This window comes from Microcebus murinus, chromosome 1 (assembly GCF_040939455.1).
Source record: "Microcebus murinus isolate Inina chromosome 1, M.murinus_Inina_mat1.0, whole genome shotgun sequence".
NCBI classification, from domain to species: domain Eukaryota; kingdom Metazoa; phylum Chordata; class Mammalia; order Primates; family Cheirogaleidae; genus Microcebus; species Microcebus murinus.
The window spans coordinates 124,703,256-124,731,120 of NC_134104.1; the positions used below are offsets into that span (position 1 = coordinate 124,703,256).

The 27,865-nt window shown below is 39.6% G+C and overlaps 1 protein-coding gene across 1 annotated transcript in view; it reads right to left on the reverse strand.

Moving 5' to 3' along the window:
- Positions 1-27,865, reverse strand: part of COL6A6 (collagen type VI alpha 6 chain) — a 128,193-nt gene that overhangs the window by 64,468 nt on the left and 35,860 nt on the right. The window contains exons 10-22 of the mRNA XM_076005388.1: positions 27,232-27,789; positions 24,455-25,030; positions 21,859-22,428; positions 14,272-14,615; positions 14,113-14,191; positions 9,843-9,997; positions 7,570-7,662; positions 6,238-6,291; positions 4,757-4,828; positions 4,644-4,670; positions 4,271-4,315; positions 4,132-4,185; positions 2,897-2,959 (exon numbers count right to left, since the gene is read on the reverse strand). Coding sequence (XP_075861503.1) covers positions 2,897-2,959; positions 4,132-4,185; positions 4,271-4,315; positions 4,644-4,670; positions 4,757-4,828; positions 6,238-6,291; positions 7,570-7,662; positions 9,843-9,997; positions 14,113-14,191; positions 14,272-14,615; positions 21,859-22,428; positions 24,455-25,030; positions 27,232-27,789 — 2,690 coding nt within the window. The remainder of the gene's footprint in view (positions 1-2,896; positions 2,960-4,131; positions 4,186-4,270; positions 4,316-4,643; positions 4,671-4,756; positions 4,829-6,237; positions 6,292-7,569; positions 7,663-9,842; positions 9,998-14,112; positions 14,192-14,271; positions 14,616-21,858; positions 22,429-24,454; positions 25,031-27,231; positions 27,790-27,865) is intronic.

Here is a 27,865-nt window from a genome sequence, read left to right on the forward strand (position 1 = left end):
TACTGCCACCCCTTCTCTTAACTTTCCTCTTGTTTTTTGGAACCTGGGCAAATTTACGCTTGAGAATCGGTAAATTTTACTCTCCCCTACCCTTGGGAGAAGGCAAGTGTTTTGTAATGGGTTCTACACCATAATAATGTGAGCACACTGAACAAAGCTGAAGACTCTATCTGCTCTCCTGACCCTCTTTCTCTTCCTGGACACATGCATGCTCCAATACAATAACCCTATATGTTCACCTCTACTTTCCTGGTTTCCAGGAAATCCTTGAATTTTGAGTTTTTCCCAATATTAATGAATATGTTCCAGTGGGAACTCACTGAACACAGGCACACGTTGTGGGATATTACGCTTGGGCATGTCAAACTGAAAGCTTTCTAACTTTGGTAGTTAGGACCACCAACAGAGCTGTGTCTCCATGATGCTGAGATAATCAATTGAGCCAGTCAATACTGTCAATGCTCCAATAAATTGAGAGGGGAAAACAATTATCCAGTCCTGCTGAGTACCAGCAGTGGGGCTGCTGGGCTGATAGCAGCCCAGATTACCTTCATCAATCAATAACTAATTTGCGATCACCAACAGAGATGTAGCTTTGTTCTAGATACTTACTAAGCTTTTAAAACATAGTTTTGTACTTACAGAGCTTATAAGCTAATGGGGTGAAAAAGATGGGCTTGGAATTTATTTTATATAACTGATATTACTAAAATGTATGCGAAAAACTACTTCTTTCCTCCACCTTTCCAAAGCCAAATATTATTTTATACATTTTATTTTTCCCCCCTTAAGTTTAAATATTTGTCTCTTCAAGTCTCCAAGAAGGGTGCATCTGAATTATAATATTATAAAATTGTATTTTGGTGAAAAAGCTGAATGAGGAAAAGGAAGTTTATGTAAAATCCAGAATTTTATTCCATTGCTCATATAAGCCCCTTATTATAGTTCAATTATAAACTATTTGAAGAGATACCATGAAAAGAATCATACACTAGGCATATTTTACAGAACAGAAGCCAAATTTTATGTGGACAAGTTGTTTGGTCAATGTGAATATGAACTGATTTAGTCTTTTTCTATTGATACAACTGAACAAAAGAACATCATCTAACACATTTATGATGAGAAATGGTTTCCCAATAATGATATGTTGTCAATGATAAACCTTTCTACCCTCTATAGATCAGATAATAATTTAATTCAATTTCCTCTCAACATTACATTTTAAAAAATCTCCCAGTCAAGATGGAAAATTCCAAATAGACAAATGAGCTGTCATGTGATCAGAAATTCTATCTAAATAAGCTAGAATTTCAGATATGTGTGCCATTTGCATGCATTCCTATGAATCTGATTGTGTGTGTAATCTATCTATTCTATTGATCTTGTTCGCCTGAATTTTTCTTGAAATAGTAACCCACAACACCACATGTAATAAAGCACAAAGAAGTGTCTTAGAGTTGAGATGTATGTTTCCAAATGGTGGGAAGAATTGCTATATACTGAAAAACCATTTAAAGTCAGTGTAGTGACAAACAGCACTTTACAGAGAAGCTCTAGTGGGCTGGATTTTCAGCCATATTGAAGTCATAGGACATTTTAAAATAAAAACCCTTTTACATCATTCAGATTCTTTTAAATATGTTAGATAATCACATGCTCTATAGCAGACAATTTAGGAAAAATTCTGATGAAAGTCAATGGAAATTGTATAGCAATACCCCGAATAAATTTTTGATCATACATAGATGACTGAAATGTCTTTGTATTTAAAGTATTATGTATTTTCTTAATTATCCTTATATCCGTGGGTAGTTTTTTGGTTCTAAATTAGATACTTAACTCTCAGGTCACCAGACTATTATCAGAAGATGTCACTTAGTAAACAGTGCTGTCTTCAAGTGCAAATTCCTCAGCTTTTTAAATGAAGTTATCAATGTATATCTAACATTTGCATTTGTCAATATATATTGCACCAGGTTTTTTCACGGATCAAACCATCATATCCTCGGGAGGATATGTTAAAAATTCCCAGAGATCCCCAGTTGCCCTATAGTCTCATTAGCATTTAGTAATGTTAGTTTTTATAAATTTAAGCCATTCCAATGGATGTATATAGTATACTGTGCTGGTACATTGCTGATGGGAGTGTAAACCGATATAAACATTTTTCAAAAAACTCTTTGGGTATAAAGACTTAAGCTGAGTATAGCCATGCATGTTATGATCTAGAAATTATACTCCTAAAGTATAGACCCAGTAGAATTGTAGATAAAAATGCACCAAAAGATATGTAGGAGAATATTCACAGCAGCACTATTTATACCAACAAAAACCAGGAACACCCCAAGTATCTATCAATAGAATGGATAAATAAATCATGGTACATTCACACAATGAAATACTATACAGCCATGAGACTGAATCAATAGCATGGACGAATCTCATAAGCATAAAGCTGAGCAAAAGCACCCAGAAAGAGAAGACTAGACACTGTATGATTCCATTTAGACAAAGGTCAAAAACAGGTCAACCTGATTTGTGTTGCTAGGATAGTGATTACCTTGGTTGGGGATTGGGTTGTGACTGGTGTGGGCATGAAGGGGGATTCTGGGATGCTGGTAACATTCTATTTCTTTACCTGGGCGACTACACAGGTATATTCAGAGTGGTCAAGCTGAGCACTCATAATCTGTGTACTTTTCTGATGTATGTTACAGTTCAATAAACACTTAAAAAGAAATCTCAGTCTTAATTCATTAAGGTTTTGGAGACTTAAAGGGTGTTTCAAACTCAGGATTGCCAGTGTAGTACATTATAATGTAAACACCTCATGTGCAGATGGGAACCGAGCCCTGACTCCCGTTCATGCAGCCCAAGCAGCCCAGGCACTTACAGGATCTCCTTGCAGGCCCTTTGCTCCACGGTCACCAGGAGTCCCTCTCTTTCCTGGGCTTCCCTTAAATTGATACAAATCAGAGTAAGAACAAGGCAAGACTTTTATTTATTTTTTTTATTTCAATCATCAAAGGCAAGACCTTTAAATAAAATTAATAAAAGCAAAGGGATTACTTCCTCCCTGGTGTGAATAAATTTTTTTTTTACTTTTTTAAAAATTGTTTTATTTTATCTTTATTTTTTATTTTAGCGCATTATGAATATTTTTCTACTAAGGTTACTTTTAAACTGGAAAGAGGAACAATAAAAAAAAAATCAGTTTCAAGCATCATATGAATAATTTAATCACAAACTCAATTATTTGCCACAGTGGCAAACTAACTCTGTGTTCCAGATATATCTGTTGTCTTGTTCCCTTTTTACAACTATTCTGTGAAGCAGGAATTGTTCATTACCTTTCTCATATAAGGCAGGAGAGATTCAGAAAGATATGCAATTCGCCCAAGGTGCCTGCATCAGTTAGAAAGAGGGTTTCTGACTCAACTGCTCTCTCTCTAAAGAAGATGAAGGAAGCATGGATGCTGTTGTGTATGTATCTATTCCAGACAGGAATGAATGGCATGCACTCCTCAAGGTGCTGCCCTGCACCACAGACCCTTGTCAACACCCTACTTCTGTTCTTCATGTGGTAGCTGCTTGTCATTAATGGCCACAGCCCTTCACTCCTCCCCGTTTCTGTGTCCTTTGCCAGGTAACTGCGGTGACTTCCAATCATGGTGGGCGAGATTCCCTTCCCCTATTTGGCCACATGACTTGATTTGGCCAAGAGAAAGAAATTAAAGTGTTGCTGTGAGAGTTCCCAAACGAGGCTTCATATGTTTCCACTTGCTCCCTTATGCTTCTGCCAAGGCTATGAAGAGGTCATGGCCAACATGGCCAGGTTAGCTCCTGGTCACAGGAGGATAAGAGACACATGGAGCAAAGTCCTGGGCCAACCTACAGACACCTGAGCCACGGTAGCCATGCCCAGCCTGGATCAGCTGAACCCCTCAGACACATAAGCAATAAGTGTGTGTTGTTGTATTTGTTCTGTGATTGAGGTTTTGTGAGTATTTGTCACAAAACAATTCTGTAGCAATGGCAGACTGATATATCCAGGGTAGGTGTTCTACTTCATTAATATACTTTAATTCCCAGTACAGTTTTTATGTTGTCCTTTGATTGACTCCCTACCTGGGATCCCTCATCACCCTTTTCTCCTTTTCTTCCAGGAAAACCACTGTCACCCTAAAAGAAACAGGGAAAAAAACCCTTCAAAGTCCCATTTTTGTAATGGGAAATAGCCCAGAAGGGTCAGTATGGTACAAGGTACCTGTTCTCCATTTAATCCATCAATTCCAATTTCCCCAACTTCTCCCTGAAAAGGACAGATGGGGTTAGAATAGAGTACATCACATGCATGTGGAAAGAGGTCAGATACAGAATAGAAACAGTCTAATTTTGTGTTTCACGTACAGCCTGAGGCTGTACCCAGGTAACATTCAAAGCTTACTCAGTAATAGAAACTATAACAAATAATATACATCACCCTCAATAAAGAATAGGAATAAACAAAATGAAATGGCTGGTAATGAAAAAGGAAGGTCAATATAAACTTCAGTTGGATAATTTATGGTTCAATAATCTCAAAAGAATATTTCTAGATGACAGACAGGCAGATAAATGAATGTGGCCTGGTACTGTACCTCCTGTCCACTTAGTCCCCTGCTTCCCTGAAAATAGAAAAGACAGTAGTAGTTAGCAGAGGACAACAGAATTAATGTTGGGAGGACTTTGCAATGTCTCATGCAACTCTTACCTTAGGACCTTTGGCTCCACGGCATCCCTTAGTACCTTGCTCTCCCACGGGTCCAGGGGCTCCTCTGTCTCCCTGGGAAAGAGCACACACATCCAGATGAGCTTTTTTGGGGGATCTGTCTTGGAAACTTGACAAGTTTTTTATTGGAAAAAATGTGTGACTGCTCATGGTTTATAATCCAGAATTCATACTTATAAAAACTAAGAGTGGAAATAAATCAGAGCTACCCTGATGACAGCCTTTTGCTTTGGATCCCACTTGCATATTGCCCGGGTGGGGCTCCTCTCTCTCCAAGTGGTCACTGAGTTATTAGCACATCCTTTCAATCTAGTCATACTATCCCAAGACCAGATTAAGACCTCTTTGTCTTGCACCTGTGACAAGATTTTACCTATAACCCTACTTTATCATCATGCAAAATGTAGCCTGCACATGTTTTCTAAACACCCCCATCATTTTTACTGCTGTGCTCAACACCATTCAGTGACTTCCCATCAACTAGAAGATACAATCCAAATTTTCTGCAGGGTATTCAAGACTACCAATAGCCTAGGTCTTATTCCCATATATAATCTCCTCCTGCAGTGTCCTGGGTTCCTGCCATGTTGACCATGTGCTATTTTGCAAACATGCAATTCTCTGGCTCAGTTAAATGCCCTCAAATATGCTGTTTCCTCTGTAGTAGAATGTTCCTTCCCACAACCTCTGCCTGCAGAAATTCCTACTGTCCTTCAAGTGTCTGCCCAAGCATCTCCCCTTGTTTGCAGCCTTCCCCTCTCAGCCCCAACTTCAGCCAAGGCTATTACCTAAGGCTGTTAAGTATTTTTTTCTGCCACATTCCTCTGTACTTCTGCATACTTCTAATATAGCCCTTGTGTATGACAACTGGAACCACACTTGTCTCATTGCCTTTCCACTAGTCTGGAAGTTTCCTGAAGTAGAAACCATATTTTTCCTTTTATTTATTTTTCTTATTTCTGGGGCCTAGCATTATGCCTGGGGCATAAGATATTTGATATATATTTGTTAAATGAATAAAGTAATTAGTGCATTAATGAGTAAGGCCTTGGACAAATAATGTGGTCAATGGTAAGATGTTTAATACCTAATTGTTAAGGAAACGTTTGGATGGAAGGAAGGATGGATGGATGAATACAAGAAAGAGTGAGGTCCTTGATAAACAATGCGGCAAGTGGGTTTACTTTTGCAAAATGCTTCAGGACAGGGGATACGGCAGTGATTCAACTCCCCCAGTGAAGAAGATAACTCTTGCATTGAATTCATCGTGTAATGTTGGTGGAGAGTCAAAGAGGAGACAGTTGGTTAATAAACCCCTGCTGACCACCAGAAGCAAAGGTTAGGTTTTGCACATGAGTCTTTAGAATTCGAACTTCCTTGCTTTCCTCTGAATTGACTCAAGGTGTTTCATACTGTAGACGTGTTCATAGAGATAAATGAAGGTAAACAAAGCCTTGACTTACAGCAATGCCCTCCTCTCCCAGGTAACCTTCGCTGCCTTTAAAACCTGGGGATCCCTGGAAATAAGACACGGGAGAAAACATCAGCATCCATTGACCAAACCCCAAAGGTTAACAAAATTCTTCAGCTTTACAGTTTTACTTCATGTGCAATAAGTAAGAGCTTGAAAAAAATAGTCTTTCCTCCCCAACCTAGGCTGCCTTTATATACATAAAAAAAATGGAATTTTGTGGCAAGTCTCCAGATAACTCAAGGGTGTACATGCATGTGCAACAATAATATTGTTTGTAACTCTCTCTGGGTATATATATAGTACTGGAGTTTTTTTCCGAGACAAACATTCAAGCGAACACAGCTGTAGTTGCCCCTGACAGACTAGAATTATGCTCTTTTCATTAAAAAAATCTCTTTTTTAAGGATTTATGCTACACGTAGAAAGAGACCACACACATTTCTTTCCATTCTTTCTGAAGCCTGTTTTTTTTTTTTGTTTTTGGTTTTTTTTTTAATCTACCCTTCTCTTGACATGAAGCTGAAGCATTCAGGAAATAATTGCTCCAAAAAATTTATTCAGAGACACAGTCCTGGTGATTTGGGAATTATAGTTGCTATCTACAAAATTGTTCAAAAATCAAACACATATGTAAACAAGAGTATTGAAATCATTATTTAACATATCCACAGTGTACTTATACATATTTGAATATATCTTAAAGTTCAAAAAAAAAATTTTTACATAAGGGTACATAAGCTATTCTTGGTTAGGATATATATAGATCAATGTTGTTGGTTACTATTAATATTTTTTAATAATTGGCCTGTTTGGGGGCATGTATCTGTGAAAATACTTGACCTGGCTAAAACTAAATAAAACATATTAACTTCTTTTGTTATGGGAGATTGATCTGATCTAGTGTGATTTTCAGCAGACTACACAAACTATTTCCTACTTGATTTTAATGACTGCTATCATTAAAAATGAATGCCAAGATGGACTAATGGTATTAAGGAGGTTTTCATTATTCAACATGAGCCATCACAGCTGATTTTTCTGTATCATTGTCATCACTGTAAGAGCACTGGATAATCAATGATCTTGACAGTTGTTTTTCATGAGAATTCTATTAAAGCTTAAAAAAAAAAGCCTCCAATTTAAAATGCCAAGAAAAATCCATGACTATCTACTTTAATGTATAAATAAAGGAGTGTAATAAACTGTTTACCTTGCTGACTCTATCTGGAAGTTAAAATCACCCCTATTTCTACCTAAACCGATGTCTGAAAGACATACTACAATTCAAGGAAAGTGAACCATAAACCTGAACTAAAATCACCTTTTTCCCTGGTGGTCCAGAATCTCCGATTGAGCCATCTCCTCCAATGCACTTGCAGAACAAACAGCAGCATGTCCTTTCAGCAACATTGACCTTGGGAGAGGGTGGGAAATACATTACATTTGGTGGCACTGCCTTCCAAATCATCCGTACAAGCTCCGCCATGTGATCCAGATTCTTACCACAGTCTCGGGAAGCCTGACCACCATTAAAATGACTGCTCTAGAGGGAATGCATGAAACATTCTTTTGCTTCTCATCTTTTCTTCTGTGATCTGCATTCTCCACCATTTGAGAAATTCCAACTCAACTCAAAAATGTCTTGTGTTCTCAAAATGGTATCAGTATAGCCCTGGCCAACTCACTACCTACTAATTTATTAGTGTGGTTGCCTGTTTCTGTCCCACTCCACCCTGACATTGACCATGGTATTGTTGATTACTCTCTATAATTCTGCTCCAAAAGCTTTGCTCAAATGAAATGAATGCATGCTGTTTTCTCCTTTCCCCATTTTGTGAAATCTTAGTATGTTAGAGGATTTAGACAGTGCCCAGTGTAACAGTGCTTGGAACTGAGTCCAATGGTAAACTCTTCCAGAACACTTTCGATAAGATTTCAAAAACACCAACTACATGTCCAACATTTTGGAACCACATGCTGTAGAGGATGGGGGCGTGGGGAAAATATTCCTCTTTATACTCTGGCCAAACCCCCCCATATTATATATTTAAAAATGTGAGTGAACTTCATCTTGGACTCACTTAGTCATCTGCTGAATAGCTGGCATATTGCATTACATTTTTACAATCAACCCACCAGAATTATTTTTAGGAAACTTCTATTTGCAGTAAATGTTATGTTTCACTTTGGTGGAGTAGAATCAATCTTTGTATTGTGAAATTTCCCGTTAAATTTCTAGTGTAACAAAAACGAAAAATTTGACAACATATAGTTGTAAGAAAAATTAGCAATTTTCTCCCTTTGATTATTTCCTATTATAATGTCCTTTGGACATTATAAAATTCTCTCTCTTTTTCTGAAAATTTCAGAGAAAACAGTAACACTGGAAACATGTGAAACCAAACAATAATAAAATGAATCTATTATTTCACATGAGATAATATCAATTTTCTTCAGATCATCAAAATCCTACAGCACCAAGTCTATTACTGTTAACATTAAAATTGGTCTATTTCTCAAATTGATTATGTTTCTTATATAGTGTTCTATTTATATGATATCTAAAAACTGACAGGTTTGTTCTGAAGAATAATTTTCTCCCTCTATGAATTACCAATACTGATTTCAAACAGTAGTAGGCAGAAAAAAAATACATTTTGTAAAATAAACACTATCTTCCTATATAAGAAGGAATTCCAAAAAACTTTTACATTAATTATTTTTACATAATTACTACACTGAAAAAAATTGTTCAAATATCTACATATAAATTCGACAGGTGGAAAAACAGCAGGAACTAGCCCTTTCTTGGAACGTGTTCTCATATGATGATTAAAGATTTTAAGAATTTTAAGCAAATTATAAATCATTAGCCATTCATGAAAGTAGCTTGGTAATACTTTGCCACTCAAGGTTGAATTCTTGTGTTTCTGAAATAAATATGATGGAGATACAACTTTCATAAGCATTAGGTTCTAAACATATAGAACATAAGGTGACAATCCCAGAGTCATGACAACCCTTAAAAATCTTTCAACTGCTGATAAAGTACAACATATGAGGGTTATTGTCACTAGTTTTTCCTCCAGCATTAGAGAAGATTGTTCTTGCTAGTTGAACTCCAAATGTAATTTGCTCTCATACATAGGCCCTATTGCAGGGGAAACACATCTTAAACACTAGACTTATACTCAGTGGGGTAAGCTGTTATGCTTAGGATCTGTAAGGGATGTGAAAACTGGCTTGCTGAGGGAACAGCCCATTCATGCTCACATCTCAGATTCTCTTTGGCACTTATGTTCATTGACTATAATTTGGGCAGAATTGTAGGTGCTATTTAAATAGTTTTTCTTCCTTTTCCCCTCTTTTCTTCTTCCTTTTTTTTTTTTTTTTTGCCAAACATGTAAGTTAAACATGCTTTGACATACTACATTGCCTCCAAACACCCTCTTATTCAGGCTATTCACTAATTCAGAAAAGCCTTTCTTCTCTCCCAAATAAACATCATTAGTCCAAATTCATAAGTATAAATATTAAGCCTATATACAAAGTAATTGAAAATTTAAGCTCACCAGCCTCTTCCGAATAACTTACCAGCTGCTTTGACAGCCGGCTCCCAAGATCCCTCATGCCGATAGTAAGCTGTGTCCTGTACTCAAATCCTTTCCCAAATTCAATGTAGAGAAGATCACTGGAGTCACTGGGGTCGACAGATCCGTCCAGAGCAACAGTGATGAGGGCATTCAGGCCTGGCCAACACAGTGCACAAGTCTCCAGATGAGGTGGATTTAGTTACTTTAATCTTTTTGCAAATATATTTAAATTGTCATCCTCAGTTGCAAGAAGAACACTCATTTTATTGTCTACTTTCCCCAACTGCATGATGCAAATCTGACAAGTGATGAGACTATAATATGAGCACGAAAGGAATTACATTTTTTAAAACGAAATAAATTGGAAACAGGGGAAATGGTAATACAACTTCCAGTTCCCTGATGATTTGAAGTGAGATAGTGAGTTAAAAGTTAGCTAAGAGCATGCTAAAATACAGAAGCATCACATATCAAGAAAGTAAATATTCCAAACATTTTTGCCACTCAGGGAGAATCCTTGGAGCAGCAGCATCAGCATCACCTGGGGGCTTATGAGAAAGGCAGAGTCTCAGGCCCCTCCCCCACTTACTTAATCAGAATCTGCATTTTAACACAATCCCCAGTTGGTTTATATGCGCATTAAAATTGACAAGCACAACTCTAAATGACCTGATAAGAAATCAATAATCTAGTTAGAACTATAATAAAAGACAGTGATAGACCTATTGTCAGGAAATTAGGAACAAATGACACACAATCATCCAGAGCTGTGGCTCTTAGGCTTTGGGATTTTATGGATAAGATTATTTCAAAAAAGACCATTAGGGACTTATACAGGATTGCCAATGACTTATTTTGCTAAGTAAAAACATTAAATGGTGATGGTAATAATAACCACATCAGCAATGGTGCTAGCATTTGCTAATAGTTAATTGTGTGCCTGGAAGGTGGTTAGGTGCTTTATGTGCATTATCTTACTTGTAAGATACAATTACAACACTATAGATATATACGATTATAGTCCTATTTTACAGACAGGCACACACTGAGGCTTGGAGAGGTTAAGTGACTGGTTCAAGTGGTATTTTTAGGTTTTCACATAGATAGCTCGATTCCAAAACCTACAAAAGCTAGTTTAACAACAAACATGTACTAAGGATATGACCAGGGAATAAAGAGCAGTCTTAAAATTGAACAAATTTAGCTTGATGCAAATCACTCCATTGGCCTAAGTTTTATTACGGATGGGTAAAGAATTCTTCGGATGTGATTTGGATGCCAATGGGCCAGATTAAAGAAAAGTACAAAGACTTGGCTAAACATCAGGAACACCTTCTCAAATAAGTTTATATGATGTAATTTTGAATGAAGTGAGGCGTAGATGAGAGGAGAGGGAAAGGAATAAAGTTTCAAGGACATATTGGAGAGGTTCAAGTTTTAGGAGAGGCGAACAGAATGGTTGGCTGAAGTGGAATAAAGAAAGAACCACCAAAGAATAGGGTGACCTATTCGTCCTGGTTTGCCTGGGACCTATTCGTCCTGGTTTGCCTGGGACTTTGCTGGTTCCAGAGTCGAAAGTCCCTGTCTCATCCCAAGCAAACCAGGGTAGTTGGTCATTTTGCTAGAATGGGAATGAGGAAGTGGGGAAGAGGTTGTAGGGTGAGCTGGGATAGGCAACGCTCTATACGTCAGTTTAGCGACGTTTAGCGATCAAGAGAAGGCATGCCAATGGGTCTATTTATAAGGGGAGAAAAATCTTCTCACATCTGATTTTTTAAATAAGTTACAGGAAATACAAAAAATTGAAGCATTATGAGAATCCTGGGATTGTTGACTTGCAGGGAATATGCATATAGCTATTATGTATTATTGCTTTTCTCAGTATCGGGGTATTCCAAAGTACCTTTTAGACTCATCCAATAAATGAGTCATATGGTCTCTTAAATAAAATGTATTCAATTTCTAAAAAATGAATTAAGAAAGAAGATTTTAGAAATTGAGGGAATAAAGAATCACTGAGTAGATTCTAGGGCATTATATTCTATTATACAAAATTAATAAACTAATTCAAACCCCAATCCACATGGACAAGTTATAAAGCCAACATCACGCATTCTTTTCTCCTTGCCTCTTGTTCAGTGATGATGCCACAGTACACATGTATAGATGTAGGTGTGGGATGGGGCCTCAGATTCTGTGTGGTATCTACGTAGGCCTCAAATTAAGGAGGCAGTCCCAGGCCAATATGAACAATAGACCATAGGGCCCAGCATCAACTGAAATCATATGAGAAGCCAAGGCTAGAGGTACTTCATATGTCCATAATGACGTTTCAAAGAACATTATGGACATGATTTTTTTATCGCTTCCATTCTAAGATTCTAAATTTCTGAAGATGTTATTAAAAAATCTAGCTTCTGAAGTTGATACACATTTATCAGTTTTTCAGTGGGAGCTGGAAGAAAAAAGATTGATCTTAGATTTCTGGGTATTCTAAAGCACTTCCTGGAAGAAACTCTAATGTTGTCTGCAAGACATACATCTTTTCCCTACAAAAGAAAAGCTGGAATAAACAAACAAACAAAAATCTACCCAGGCCAGGCGCGGTGGTTCACGCCTGTAATCCTAGCACTCTGGGAGGCTGAGGTGGGGGGGATTGCTCAAGGTCAGGAGTTTGAAACCAGCCTAAGCAAGAGTGAGACCCCGTCTCTACTATAAATAGAAAGAAATTAATTAGCCAACTAATATATATATAGAAAAAATTAACCAGGCACAGTGGTGCATGCCTGTAGCCCCAGTTACTTGTGAGGCTGAGGCAGTAGGATTGCTTGAGCCCAGGAGTTTGAGGTTGCTGTGAGCTAGGCTGACACCATGGCACTCACTCTAGCCTGGGCAACAAAGTGAGACTCTGTCTCAAAAAAAAAGAAATAAATAAAAATTAAAAAAATATATATATATATATACACACCCCCACCCAAACTAAGCACTCTAGGGTAGTGTTCTCAATCCTAATTGTAATCTCTATTACAGTTCATGAACAAAGGCCAAAACTAGATAGAATAAAAACAAGGAAAATTTAGTAAATAGAAGATAAAATAAAAATCCTCACTTTCCAGCTATAAATTCAGAGAACTTTGTAAGTTGTTTAATATTAAGGAGAGAGAAACAAACAGAAAAGACTGTGTCTAGTCAAGCCTCCCTTAGCTAACCTGAGAGGTAGATGTCTTGGGTCAGGTTCCCTAAAAACAGAGCCTGAGATATAGATTTGGAGACATGCCAATCACTGAGGACGCCTGCTCAGAAGGAAAGGGGTGAGGGAAACAGGACAGGGCAGGGGAAACTGCTGAGAAAGACCGTGCTTCAGCTGGAGCCTAGCCTTAGCTTGATCCCACGAAGTTCTGGAGCATAAATTGCACCACAGCACCGGGGTGGGGAGCAACCTTTCAGGTGAGGGGGCTCCCACTGGCCAAGGACAATCCTTCAGAGAAGGAGTAAGCTGTGAGTTGTTAGTAGCCAACACAGCAGCTGGAGGGATGGGTGAGCCTGCCAGCAGAGGGGATCTGGGTGGGGCTGCAATAGCACCCACTTACACGAGAGGATTTCTATTCTTAGGCAAGCCAGAACACATGGGTCTATTTTGCTTCCACTGATCCATGTTTTAATAAGAACTGACAATAAATCAGATTGGTCTTTGGTTCCAAAAGCCTGGTGCTAGAACGTCAAAAATTCATAAACACCATGGTTGGTCCATCTGTGGTCTGAAGGAAGGAAGGAACTGATTAGAAAGCTCCAAAACAAAAAACAAACCAAAACCAAAAAAAAAAAAAACAGCTCAAAACATGAGTAACTTGTCCAACAATGCTTGCAATGCTTAAAACTTTAAGAGCATTAAAAGAAAATGTTAAAACTCTCCCATTCCTTGGTCAAGGAGAAATATACTGTTCTGTGGACACTAAAGAAGTAGCAATATTATACAACGTGGGTCAAGGAAGAAAGAGACATTCTCCAAGGAAAGGTTAGGAGGAAGAAATATAGTAACATGAGACAACAGATAGGACTTTGTATTCAACACTGTTTCATACGCACAGAGCCTGAGGGAAAAAGTAGATGCCAAAATGTTCTTAGCTCATCATCTGCTTTGCTGAGAGCAGAGCAGAGAGAATGAAAATTCAGGGTTATTTGAGTGCCTGGAAATTTAAGAGCCAGAATTCAGTTCTGAGGTTACAAAATTAATAAGCATTCCCTTCCCATTCCTCCCCCATGCTCAGTACCTTTCTTTCTAAGTTCATCAGATTTTTGTTCAAGTTTTTCAATGTCATCGTCCAATCCATCTGAAAATAAAAGGACCACCTAAGAAAGTATTCAGAAAAGAAAAATGAGTGAGAGGAGTTCATCGGAACCATAGACCAACAAATAAAACAGCACATTACCTTTCCTCGAGCAGCTGATTTATTCTGAAATGTATCCCATAGAGAACTCAAGAGGTTTGCATTGAGAAGAGATGGTCCTTTAACTGTTACACCTTTCAAGCTGCTCAGTATGTTTTCACTGTAGATCTCAAACTTGGGAGAATACTTTTCCATGGCATTTGTCACTTGAAAAGCCACACTGACCTGAGTCTCTGTGCCCACCTCACAGCTCACCCCATTGAGGGAGCTGATGGCACGTAAGATTTCTTGAAGGTAGGCTCCCATCCAAGACTGGCCTTCGAGCAACACCTGCCCTTTCTGCTGAGTTGAGACATCAAATCCCACCACAACATCCACAAAGCAATCTAGGATTCAAGGGAAAAGCACGCGTCTTATTAAATCAACACCTTTATTTGACTTGGAGGCCATGTGTGAATCAAAGGACTTGGAATTCTTATTTCTTTTTCACTTATAAAGTTGGAAAACAAGGAACGGCATGAGTAATGGAAGAGGCTCAGATTCACTCTTTTATAATCTGTAAAAGTGTAAGTGTACATTTTTTTTTTCCAGCTGCTATAAAATCTGTGTGATTCTATAACAATTAAAGCTCTGAAAGATTTTATTGTCACCCTTGAAAAAGCCATGCACAGGCATTTAAATATGTCTAATGTACATTGTGGGAATGTTAATAGTCTAAAATAAGAAATTCATATAATGCTACTTATCAATTGAGGTCACTCAACACATATTAAATTATAATAATTATAAGGGAAATGTAAGAACATTTGAATAGAGAAAGTCATTTGGAAAAGAAATCACAAAGGACTTGTCTAAGGAATGGTTTTGATGATTTGTCTCTCTAAATAGGGCCTTTGATTCCTCTTTTTGTCTTCTAACATCCACTCAGAAAAGAAAAAGTAAAAACAAAACTTAAAAACTCAAGGGATCCTTTGAGCTTTTGCTTGATTTAAGTCCTGCAAGGGAAGAAAGTAGGAACCAAATTATTCATCTTCAACCATGTCAAAGACAGTGCTGCCTTCAGTTCAGCCATTCAGGAAGCCAAGGACCTTGCCATTTGGGGTTCTAGAAACACCTAGAGAGGTGTTGAATTTAAAATGCTTTGCTGTTATCCTTATTAACTCCAGGGAAATGTAAGCATTGGAGAAACTAGAGGTGGCTTGATATTTTAAGCTGAGCTTCCTATAGGCAGATAGTTAGAGAAGGATAAAGTTATATGACACATATACTCTTCTTTCAAGAATTTTTAACTTGGCTAAAAATTTCAACCTTTTTCAGCAAACTCAACACAAACAGCTTGCTTGATAAAATAAGGAGATTTTTGAATTTGCTTTGTTTAGATCAGCAGTTTTTTTTAAGATATTTGTTGTGTAGACAAATACCTGCCTAATCACTGCCCAGACACACTGGTTAGTTGGCTATAAGTAAGTCTTTGAAACCAAAATGTCAATTCCAATTCTTAAAACAAGGGCTGGATGAGGCTTGAAGAGTTGGATGAGGGGAAATAAAAGCCTTATTTGATAATCAATTTTTCCCCATGAGATTTAAGGTAAATCAATGTGCCACCAAACTATCTAAAATGTTGGTTTTCTTATATTACTGTATTTTACTTTATTGGAAAATCTCCTCTTGGATATTCAGAAAATGAGATGAAGAGAAACTAGTCAGAGGAAGCATCAGAATGTGTCCTTTCCAAACTTCCTCTCAAATCTTTATCTTTTCATATGTGTCTTGAGATTGAAAGTTTCACTCTCAGATGAACATTGACCTCTGAGGACAGAGCTAGTTAGCAACCAAGATATGTTATTGCCTTGAAAGAAACAGATTCATATGTTTTCCAAACTAGCAAAAATGCCAAAATGATCTCAAGTGCCCCTGGGAACTGTTTCCTACAGATATCAAGTATTGTAACTTTTTTTGTCCAGATTGCTGAAAGCATACTTCTTCAGGTAAACAAGTTCCTTGTGTTTAATTCAAATTAACAAATGATTCCATGACAGTGTGATCGAAGCAATTAAATTTGGTGAAGCTCAGCGTTCCCAACCTTATGTTTCAGTACAATTAGAAGACCAGGCCATACTGGTCAAGTGGGCTTTCAGGTAATGGCCTTAAAAACTCTACTGAGACAACTTCCCTTAAGTCAGTGGCCCTTCAAAGTTCTGGAACTGCAGTGTTCCATGACAGAGGCTGTGCTTTGAAGTGAATCTGTCATTGGTGATTTGAATTAACTGGAGGCAGGGACAGTTCTAGAAGGGAACTAGGGAAAAAGCTCAAATTGAATTTTCAAAGAAATAGTGAAGACACTATGATGACAGAAGTGGGGGCAGGAAAGGGGCAATAAAGACAGGAGAATGAAGAAGGTAACCACAGGGCTGGCCACAGAGGGTGATAAAAGTAGTAAAAGTAGTAGCCTGATCCCTTGACTGGTCCTCCCCCACCCCACAGCATTGTGGAAGTCTCAGAAGCCAGGGGACAGGCCTCCGAGTGGGAAGACAAGAACGATAGTTTTAGTCATGTGCTGGTCACCACTCTGGTACTGCTCAACAACTTTTGACAAACCTTTAACCTCTCCGGGCATTAATTTTCTTGTCTATAAAAATAAGGGGATTATATACTTCAAAATAAAAATATGAAAGAACAGGAGAGAGTAAATTGACTACACAATTGCAATCTCAGGGTTCCCCGCCAGGCCCCAAAGCTGGTTCTAATTATCTGATTTATAAAATGATGATGGCAGATTCTTAGTATTGCTGTTGAGAGGCTAGGGTATATTCATAAAATAAGACAGATTCTTGAGAAAATCCTTTAAAGGGGAAAATGATGTTACTGGCAAGTTATTAGCTGGGATAGGAGAGAAATTTGCTTGAGGACTTTGAAAGAAGGGGTATGTTAGATGAAAAAAGAAAAAGGATGATCTAGAAAACATTGTTAGGGTCTGTAGGAGACCCAGTTCATGTACCTCTCAGATTTGTTTCCTCTCCTTGCCTAAGACTCAGACATTTGTCCCCCAGAGAACCCCAGCTGCCACCACTGTTTGGTCTCCTAACACTGTGGAGGTGATGGCCAGGCTTTGATGCAGCCTCCATTGTGCCCACTGCTGAAGGGACACAGTGGCTCTGGTGCCATGTGCAACCCGCGTGAGCTCACAAAGGCTCTGGCTCCTTCACCACTTCCAGCCCCAGACGCAGCACACTGTGGGTCCCATATCTGGTTTCCCCAGCAGGTTCCCAAAGGGGCTGGATAACACAACCGAGTAGTACGGGAAAGTTTACTCTCCATGGGATAAACTAAGAGGCAGTAAAGGGGAAGCAATAGGCAAATAAAGCCTCTCCCCTATTCCCCCTGCTGGACTGGTATATGCAGTGGTTCTCCAGGGCCTCTTCGTTGACGTTCTGCATGACCAGCATACCCATTGTGCTTTCTTAAGCAGCTGTGGCTAGCTTGGTGACATCCCACCTGGTATTTACTTTCCCTCCTTTCCTATATGTATCACTCCCCCTTGCACTTAACTTTTGCTTCTTGGGACTTACACTCCCAGAAAGGTAAGCACATAAACTTTGCTTCAAGCTCTGTCTTCTGGGGAACCCAGTTAAGACAGGAACATAAACGGCTACTTATCAAGAAAAGTTAGACTGAGTAGCACCTAAGTGGACACATAGGTACTACAGTAATAGGGTATTGGGCAGGTGGGAGGGGGGAGGGGGGTGGGTATATACATACATAATGAGTGAGATGTGCACCATCTGGGGGATGGTCATGATGGAGACTCAGACTTTGGGGGGAGGGGGGAAAATGGGCATTTATTGAAACCTTAAAATCTGTACCCCCATAATATGCCGAAATAAAAAAAAAAAAGAAAAGTTAGAGATGACCATTTTTTTCCTTAAATCAAATCCTGAGGTTGTCTCTTACCTCATCCTAATCAGACCAGCTGTTTGCTTAATCGCACTTTTGATTCATCTACCTATGATGAGAGATGCAAAAAATGAGAGGTACTTATTCTTTTGCTACCTAATTATGGCTTTGTGCCAAAAAGGCAGGACTTCCACCCTGAAAATTACCCAAAGTCTCCCCTAGGAGGACAGGGTAGCCAGGCTCAAAGAAAAATCAGGAAAATAAGCATGGATAATGGTAAGAAAACAAACTTCGGAGTTCAGTTGCTTAAGAAAATTTGGTGTATGTTGAGACATTACATTGGAATATAGCTCTAAAATACCACTGAAATAGTTAAATCTCTAAACCAAGGAACTCTTGGTAAACTGTTATTCTGTGCACTAACTCCATCATTCCATGAATTTTCATTTATAAGAGCACTTCAAGGTACCCTCAGTAACATGCTGTGATACTAATACTCAATGAACATTTACCATGCACTTCCCATTATCTCACTTGTCCTTATGAAACATAGGATAAGAAGAAACTCTTATTGATTTTTCAGATAAGGAAGCTGTGACTTAGAGAAGGTTGCCAAATGTCTCACAGTTGCTACTGTGGATCTCACACTTGGGATTCAGATCCAGATTTCTGTGCAATCCATTTGCTGAGTCACCTCATTTTATCACTTCCTGGGTAGCCAGTGATGACAGGTCATGCAGGTTCCTAGCTCTGCTACTAGCTTGTGTTATTGGAAGTGACAGCTTAGCAGCAAGTGGTTTCTATAGGGAGCAGCAGCTTGAGAGAGCAATCTCCAAGAGATAAACCTACGAAGTCTTAATAAGCTCCATGTATTAACTGATGATGGCCAACACTTAGACACTAGTTCATGTCAATATCAGATAACCTAGACAGCTACATCGAGAAAACAATTTAACAAAAAAAAAATGGGGGGTATTAGGGAGTCAGACAAACCTAGGTTTCAAAATGTGCTTAGCCTGTTACTTCCTGTATGAACTAGACCACTCTATCAATATTCCATTGAGTACCAGTTTCCACATTTAGAAATGAAAATAAAAATATAAACCACATAGCATATTGGGAGAATTAAATGAGATAATGCATTTAAAGTGCTTAGAGCACCAGGCTTGACCCTTTGTAGATGCTCAAAATACAATGATTCTTGGTCACCTCATTCTCATCTCCATGCAGCTGACCTTCCTTTCACATGTATCAAATCGTAGTCTACAATTACAGGAATTGTTAGAGAGGACGAGCTCTCTGAACAAGAAAACCAAGTAACACTCAGAAAGGGTAGTGACCTCTCTGAAGTTGTGGATGTTTTAGTAAGAAGCAGAGCAAATGTTCTATGTCCAACTTGTTTTGAGCCACACCCAGCTACTGTCCGATTTCCTTGATTTGGGGATTTATAGTTTGAGACGAACTGGCGTACCCTAATACATTTGCACATGCCTTTGAAGCTTTATCAGTGCTCATTCCAGCCCTTCAGCCCTGAGCTCACAGCCTGGCTGCAAAGGCTTCACATTCTTGCATGGTAAGGTAATAGCCTCAAGTTCACTTTAATAAAGAATATTTATTTTATTTTTTTGCATTCATGACTGTTTCCCTTTAAAGATAACTCACTGACTACTTGGAGTTCACACTCCTGTTTTTGACTTTCCACATTGTTTTCTTTCATGCACTCAAATAGAAACTAGATGGTTCCAAGAAAATCTTCTGGCTAATAATTGAAAGTGGGTATGTCATGTGAAATAGGAAATTAATGTGGAAGGTCTGGCTGAGGTAATCAGACACATTCCAAAGTATGGGGAAACCATGAAGCAGGATTTACACAGCCAGTAGTCCTGAAATCTTAACCTTTAACCTACACATTAAGTCTTATAAAAGTTTTGAGACTGGAGTTTGGAAGAGCATGTTTGGAGAGAGCTGCTGATGTGCTGTGAGTTCTCCCACCACATACGTGTGCATGACACACACACACACACACACACACACGGTAATTTCCTCTTGAAGTCAAGAGGGGGGCTTTAAGAGATAACTTAATCCTGGAATCTAATCTAAAGAATGATACACAGGATAGCATGTTGCTCCCCCTGCAAAGGAGAGATGTCCACACTTGAGGGCACTGATACGTTATGTTTCCCATGGAGCTGATAAGGCCAAGTGTGAGAAAGAGCTGTTGTGGGCTTCTCTAATCTCCTAGCCAAGAAGCCCACTTGCAGGGGGCAGAGAGACCTCAGCAGAACAAAGCTGAAGGTATCACCAGATGCTCAGAGGCTGAGGAAGCTATAAGGGACTATCCAGAATTGAGATATACCTATCCTCCTCCTCAAAGGAACCATGGTTGGGAGGTCACCTGATGAATGTGCTTTGGTGGGGGCAGAGATGACGGAGAGAAAAAGAATCTTTCAAGGACCCATGAATGGACCCAGCTGTAGACATTTGCTGTCATCAGAGAAAACCTATTCCTGATGAGGACCATCAAATAAAAACTTTCCTGTACCCCTTTAGCTCTTTTCTCCCTTTCAAAGTCAATTCTGGAGAGGCCAGAAACCATGGTTAGCATGAGGTGGGGCAGGGATGGGAGGAGGGGTAGAAGTGGAAACGAGGGGGCAACAGGTGAAACACCAACCATGTGTGTGGTCTCTTCTCTCACGGCAGGTGAGCATGAATGAGGTTTGAAGTTTTCATAGTTACACCGAGATGGACATACTAATCACCAAGAGGACGTTCATTTATTTCCTGAAAGTAACTAGGGACCAGGGAAGAGCTAGCCCCTATAATACATTTAAAGGGCGTGTTGTATAGACAAAAATAAATAGACTTTGCAATTTTACCCCAGGTGCCATGCTTATTCAAAGTAAAGTTTAGACATGCATTTTCTCATTTGATCCTCAGAATGCTCTTTTGCACTAGGTGCTGCTGTTTTCTCACATTTCATAGGTGAGAAAATTAACAGAGAAGTTAAGCAACTTGTCCAAGAAAAAATAGTCACAGAGAAGGGATTTGTGGTCAGGTCATGTGTCTCCAGAGCTGCCTCTTAACGACCTTGTAGCTTTCCTTTATTTTGGTGGAAACCTGGGGTTAATGTTTACCATGGGTAGTTACACAGAATCATAGCCAAACCCATAAAGTGCCTTTATAATAGAAAAATGTACCCCTTCTTTAAGACACTTTGACATTTTTTCCAACACACAGAAGTAAAATGTGCTAATTGTAAAGAAGATATTTACTAACTTTTGTGGTAAAATTTCATAATAAAGATCCAAACCTCTGGGATGCTCCCTACCTGCCTGTACCATCACACCTGGCAGCCCTGCAGGCCCTATTGCTGGGCAACCAAAATCCATCAAGTAGTTTTTTTCTCTTAGACACGTTCTTCAACCTCTAAACCAGCCAGACTGCACACAGTGGCCTTTTTCTCCCACCTTCTGAAGTCGAGGCATTCCCATTCACAAAGGGGGGCACGTTCCCCCAGGAGAGAGGGAGAAAAAAAAAGGCACAAGAGCTCAAACACCCTGTTTCTCAATCCACATGTCACAAAAAATGCTTGATAACTGTGAAAAGTTCAATTTGAAATCCAGGGGCATAAATCTAAATTCTCCCACCAGCCCCAGGGGGTGTAAACGGAGCTTGAGGAAAATGTCAGGGAAGACAGTGGAAGGATTAAATATGAAAAACTCATTAAATACTTACTGCTCTCGCCCCCCGAGGTACAGATGTGGCGAACAATCCTTTTTTTGACCTTTTTCAGTTCATCAAAGTTATCAACTGTCAGTTTTTTATCCGCAGTCCCGGTGATCTGAATGAGCTGCTGGTCGTCCACATTCCCAATGCCCACGGAATAGATGTCGATGCCTTTGTGTCTCAGGGCTTCAGCAGCCTGGGCCACCTCGTCTTGGGACTGGCCATCAGTAAGGACCAGCAACACCTGGGGAGTACCTGTGTTTATCCTGCTGCCCTTGTCTGGCTGGAAGTAATGTCCCACCTGCTGGAGTGCTGCGCCGATATGTGTATATCCAAAGATCTGCTGGATGTTTTCAATCTGAAGTGATATCTCCTTTTCGCCTGTGAAAGTTCCCAGCGAAAACTCCGGCTGATAGATATGGCTAAACTGGGCTGCTCCTATACGCACTCTGTTGAGGCTGACATCAAAGTCTTGAACGATAGATGCTAAAAATTCCTTCATCTTCTTGAAGTCATTTGGATGAATGCTATTTGAACCATCCATGAGGAAAACAAGATCTACTTTATCAATTTCACAATCTACAGGAAGAAGAAAGAGAACACCACCCCCACACACAGATTGTTATTCTTTCTTTAATCCACCAAGAGTAAATTAAGTGTTTGCAGCTATATAAAAATATTAATATTTCTAGAAGTGGTTTATTGTGCTACCCTGTGGTCACATTAATCAGAGAGGAAATTAAAACACACAATAAGGTCATAAAGTCAGCACCAGGCAAAGCCACTCGTACATCCTTGTATGCTTCTCTTGGCTTGGCCATTTGGTCTTATGCCATTTTCTTTTCTGACATGCTAAGATAACTGGAGAGGGTTTCTGCAGAAAACTTGTTCTCCTCCACAATCAAGCCTTAACCCTTCCAGAAAGCCCCGTCATAGTAGCAGCACCACAAGAGAAAACAAAATAACACATACCTACACTTAAGAGTTTCAAACAAAGAAACAGATGGTTCATATTATTGACTTGACCTCACTGGGCATTTGAGCCAATAAATATTTTTCTGGTTTATTAGGGCAAATTGAGGAGAGGTTTTAAAAGTATGCCTTCTGGTCTGTGTCTAGTTGGTTTTCCTTTTTATCAGTCCCCTTTTTCTGGTGTATATAGGCAAAAATACCTACTGGAGAAAAATATTTTTGAACAAATAATACAATGTAGAGATGCTCCGCTTATATTAACACAGCAAACAAAAAACAAAAAGAATATGAGAGGCTATTGCCAACGGATGAGTTATTCTTGGCACATGTTCATGTGTGTTCCTCAGCTTTCTGGTAAGCATTATCATTTCCTTGAATTCCCCAATGCCTCCAACCACTGTTCTAATTAATTCTCATGATAGCCTCAGAAAAGATTAAAGGTATCTGAGATTCCTGAAGTCCCGATAAGCAAGGAAGAGATAAAAAGAAATGTGGTAAATAGATCCTTCAGGAATTGGTTAACTCATTATATTCCTTTGTTTCGGATTCCAATAAAGGAAATCCAGTGCTGTTTTTCTGCCCAAAGGAGAACTTTCAATATGAATATGCAATGTCAACTTCCACAGTGGACTTGAGAAGGGCAGATCAAATTTTAGGCATTGGCTACAAGGAGAGAAGGGACTTGTCCCAGTTTTCAGTAAAATCCAGAAAGATTGTGTTAGTTTTGTGAAAGAAAAAGGTAGTAGCAGGGGGGAGAAAAAAGATAGTAGCTGCATTCTGGAGGCAAAGCGTATGAAAACCAGAAAAGTTAAATGATTTTTACAAAGAACTGCATCCAGATGTTGGAATCATGGATTAATAGCAATTCATCTAGTAAAAATACTGATATAGCTAGTACAAGTACTTTACTTATTTTCAGTAAAATCATCTTGGGAAAAACACTTAGGAATTTTAATAGAGCACAATCTCCCTCCAAACCAAAAGTGTAAAATGGCAGCTGAATGAACGAATGCTAAGGAATATATATAAATATACGTACATAAATACATAAATGCAGCAACACAATCTCCATCTGTCGGAATAGAAGCTTCTAGACAAAGGAAGTCCCACCGTACTCTGTACAGGCTTAGAGATGTCTGAGGCTGAAACCAGAGTGTTTGATACCCGGCTCCACATTTTATATTAGCTTGTGCCATGATAGAAATAAAGAAACTGGGGACTTCTAGCCTGAAGGAAAGAAAACTTCAGGCAATTATAGCTGTTTCTTATGAGGAGAATTCCATTTCTTGTGTAAAAATCAGGAAAAAGAACTGGTGGGTGGAAACACATGTAAGCAAATTATGTTCTAATAAATAAAGCCTCTTCAAAAATGGTGAACTCCTCATCATTAGATGAGGTTAGGAGGACGTGAGTAGGAATGCTGTAGGAGATATTGTTCTTTGGAGAGGAGGCTAGATGAAACATCCTAGAGCTCTTTCCAACCCTGAGATTCTATAACGTGGGAATTCCTATGAAACAGTAAGGACTCCTTGTCTCCTCTCTGGAAGACTTGCTCCTGAGGGCTGTTGCTTTGTTTTCCCCCTCATTTGTCCCTCTCTTAATAACCAGGGAAAACTTAAGTGACAGGCCTTACCTACTTTTGAAGAGTTACAGACACTGGCTGACACATCTGAGAATATCCCCTTCAGGCCTCCAAAAGTCTCCACGAAGAAGTACTTGTCACTTGACCCTGCCATGGCTAACAGCTCCACGGGATTGGCGCCAGCAATCCCCACGGCCAGGACAAGAATGCCTTTGTCCCGCAAGGCCTTTGCTGTGGCATTGAGCTTATTGGCATCATGAGATTCCCCATCAGTGATCACGATGAGGACTTGGGGGACCCCCTTGTGCAGGCGGCTGCCCCGGGCTTCGGTGAACATGTGGTCTGAGAAGGCTAGCGCCTCAGCAGTGTAAGTGTTGCCCCCCATGGGCTGGTCCTTCTGGAGCACTGAAATCACCTCCCATTTTGTGTCAAAGTCGTCCAGATAAAACAGCACCTCTGGGTCATCGGCATACTTCAGAGCCCCAAACCGGACCTGATTCTTGCCAACGTCGGCTTTTTTCACTAAGCCAGTCATAAAGTCCTTCATGATATTATACTCATCGTAGTCAATGCTGCCAGAGCTGTCGATCACAAACACGACATCCAAAACTTCAATCCGCTTGCATTCTGGAAGAGAAAGGAAAACCATATGAGATTAGCTTTGGACAGCATGGGGGATCCTGTACCTTTTTTTTTTTTTTTTTTTTTAATTGCTGGTGTTTTCATGGGCTCAGGCTGTGCATTAGAATGTCAAGTCCCTGGATAACAGAGACAATACATGTACATTTGTGCCACCAGGACATAGTTCATACTCAGGTGAGCTATCAGGACAAGGCAGGTGTGAAGTGAAACCTACTGTGGGAAGTGAGAGGGGCAGAGTGATAATCACAGGATTATCAGAAATTTCAAAAACCTTTAGACTAAAAAAAAAAAAATCACAATTCTGTGTAAATTTTCCTATTAAAATGGTTCCTTCAACATGTGCTTTCATTTATACACATTTAAAATTTGTTTTTTTAAGCCACAGGGATCTTGAGATTTTATTCTGAAAATAAACCTTGGGGAAATAACCAAATGCAAATCAATTTGGCAACACTGTATATTTTTTTCATGGTTCTATGGATGGCTGATTTTTTAAGGTTACATTTTTCTCCTTTTTTGGCTTTTTTGAAACATCATCTATTTTCATTATTAGGCCTCATCATAGAAATAAGCCCATTTCTCACTTGGCCCAACTAAACTGCTCTTAGCTTGACATTCCTATTAACTTTTTAAACCTGAGGTCAACACCATGGAAAAAATAAGGCAGGAAAAACCGCAATTAATAGTTAATCCATGTGTAGCATGTTCCCTGCAAAGGCGCGGTGTTCCAAACTCCAACTCATCTATTCTGGAGAAGTGGAATTGGAAGATGGTTCATTACTTAGTCTTTATGTAGCACATTCTCTCTACAGGCCATAGGACAGTATGATCCAAATGTTAACTCATCCATTCTTGAGAAATGGAATTGTGAGAAAGGACCCCCTACTCAGAGGCTCACGGAATTTCCTTCTTTAGCCAGCCACTTACTGGCTGTGCGAGGGTTGTTGAAAACCCCAGAGCCAATGCGATTACCCCCACTGGAGGCCGTGGGTACAGAGCCATAAACCAAACTCCCAAGAAGAGCTGGCTCCACTGAAGGAAGAGCTATGTCCCTCTGGCCTTGAGCTGCCTGCAAAGCCTGCTTGGATTCCCCAAGGACCTGGGGTTAGATTGCTCAGTGTTAGAATCCTTCAAAGAGTTCATATTTGTTCTGGGTGGAATTCCCAGGCAATATGGACCAGGTGTACTCCTTTTTCTGTAAAACACAGACTGTGATCACCAAACCTTCCAGTGGGAGTGTAACAGAACTGTTATTTGAATAAGAAAATGATGGCCCTCTCCTCCTTTAAAACTCCTTTAAGATCCTTCTCCTTCACAGAGACTTTCCAGAATGCCTCTTCATTAGCCCCATGGGTCACAGCATAAATCAGCCCTTTATATTTGCTAACCTTTTGTTGGATCACTTCCATTATTCTGCAGTTTGATGTGAAGAGGGTGGGGGGACTATGCCCTTTGCTTCCTTTGAAGAATCTGTTGCTCAAGGTCCCTATTTATATTCCTCTTTTATAAAATTTAATAAATATCAAAGTGTTTTCACAAATGTTATTTCACTTGATACATGTATTGATCTTCAGAAACTGCAAAAATAAACCCCATGTATAGTAGATGGCTAGGCCAAAGGTGAGCCACCTTTCCCAGGCTATGCGCCCCTGGGCCTGCCTCAGCAGCCCTCACGCAGCCCAGTTAGGCAGGATACACAAGGCTGGGCCCCTTGTGTCAATGGAGGACCAAATCACTGGTGTGATTCATGCTCTAGAGCTAACCATGGGATCAGGCTGAAATGAGACTCCAGCCAGGATGACCTCCTCACTCAGCTCCTACCCATGCCCTGGCCTGCTTTTCCTACTCCCTTCTGAAAACACCTCCTCTATAAATCACTTCCACAGGAACCCCTGACCCAACTTCTGCTTCTCGAGAATCTGATCTAAGACCTGGTATGACACTACTTTTCTTAAATGGAGGATCCATCCCCCTAGAGCTATTTGCCTACCAATGGGAATGAGTCTAGGTGAACAAAATCCTTCCTTGCTGTCTAATTCAATAGCCCAAAGCCACTAAGAGAAACATTTTAATTAAAATAAAAACTTTACAATGTTTGAATAGAACTGTACTTAATTGAAGAAATAATGATTAACATAGACATCTGGTATTTGGATAGTCTTGCTGGTGAATATGCCCATGCTCACCTTCACGGGGACTGCATATTCCAAAAACGAGATCATCTTCAATGTGCTGCAGAATGTCAAAGTTCTCAACGTAAAAAACCATCTCAGGCCTCCCGCTGATCTCCTCGAGCTGAGTGACATTGGAGCCAAACACTCCCACAGAGTAGATAATTATGCCTTCTTGCCGAAGAGCTACCGCTGGGTCCTTTACTATGTCCTGAGCTTCACCATCCGTGATGAGGATGAGAAACTTCCTGACATTGGGCCGGGCCCCCTTGCTGGGGCTGAAGTACTGAGACACAAAGGTCAGGGCACTACCGGTCAAGGTGGTTTCTCCAATGTGAGCCATTCGGTCTATTGCATCTGAAATGTCACTTTCAGTTGTGAATTTGTTGAGCTGAAACTCCTCCTTGTTGATGTCGCTGAATTGGACTACACCAATTTGTACCCGATCTGCCCCAATCTGAGATTTGCTCACCAGGTTTTTCATAAATGTTTTCATTTTACTGAAGTTTTCAAGTCCTATACTGCCAGAACTGTCCACCAGGAACATGATGTCAGCTTCCATCTCTTTGCAGGCTGCGTGGGAGAAATTAGGATGTTTATTCAAGTCAGCTACATGTAAAAAATTGAATGAACAGAAAAATCCAAAACA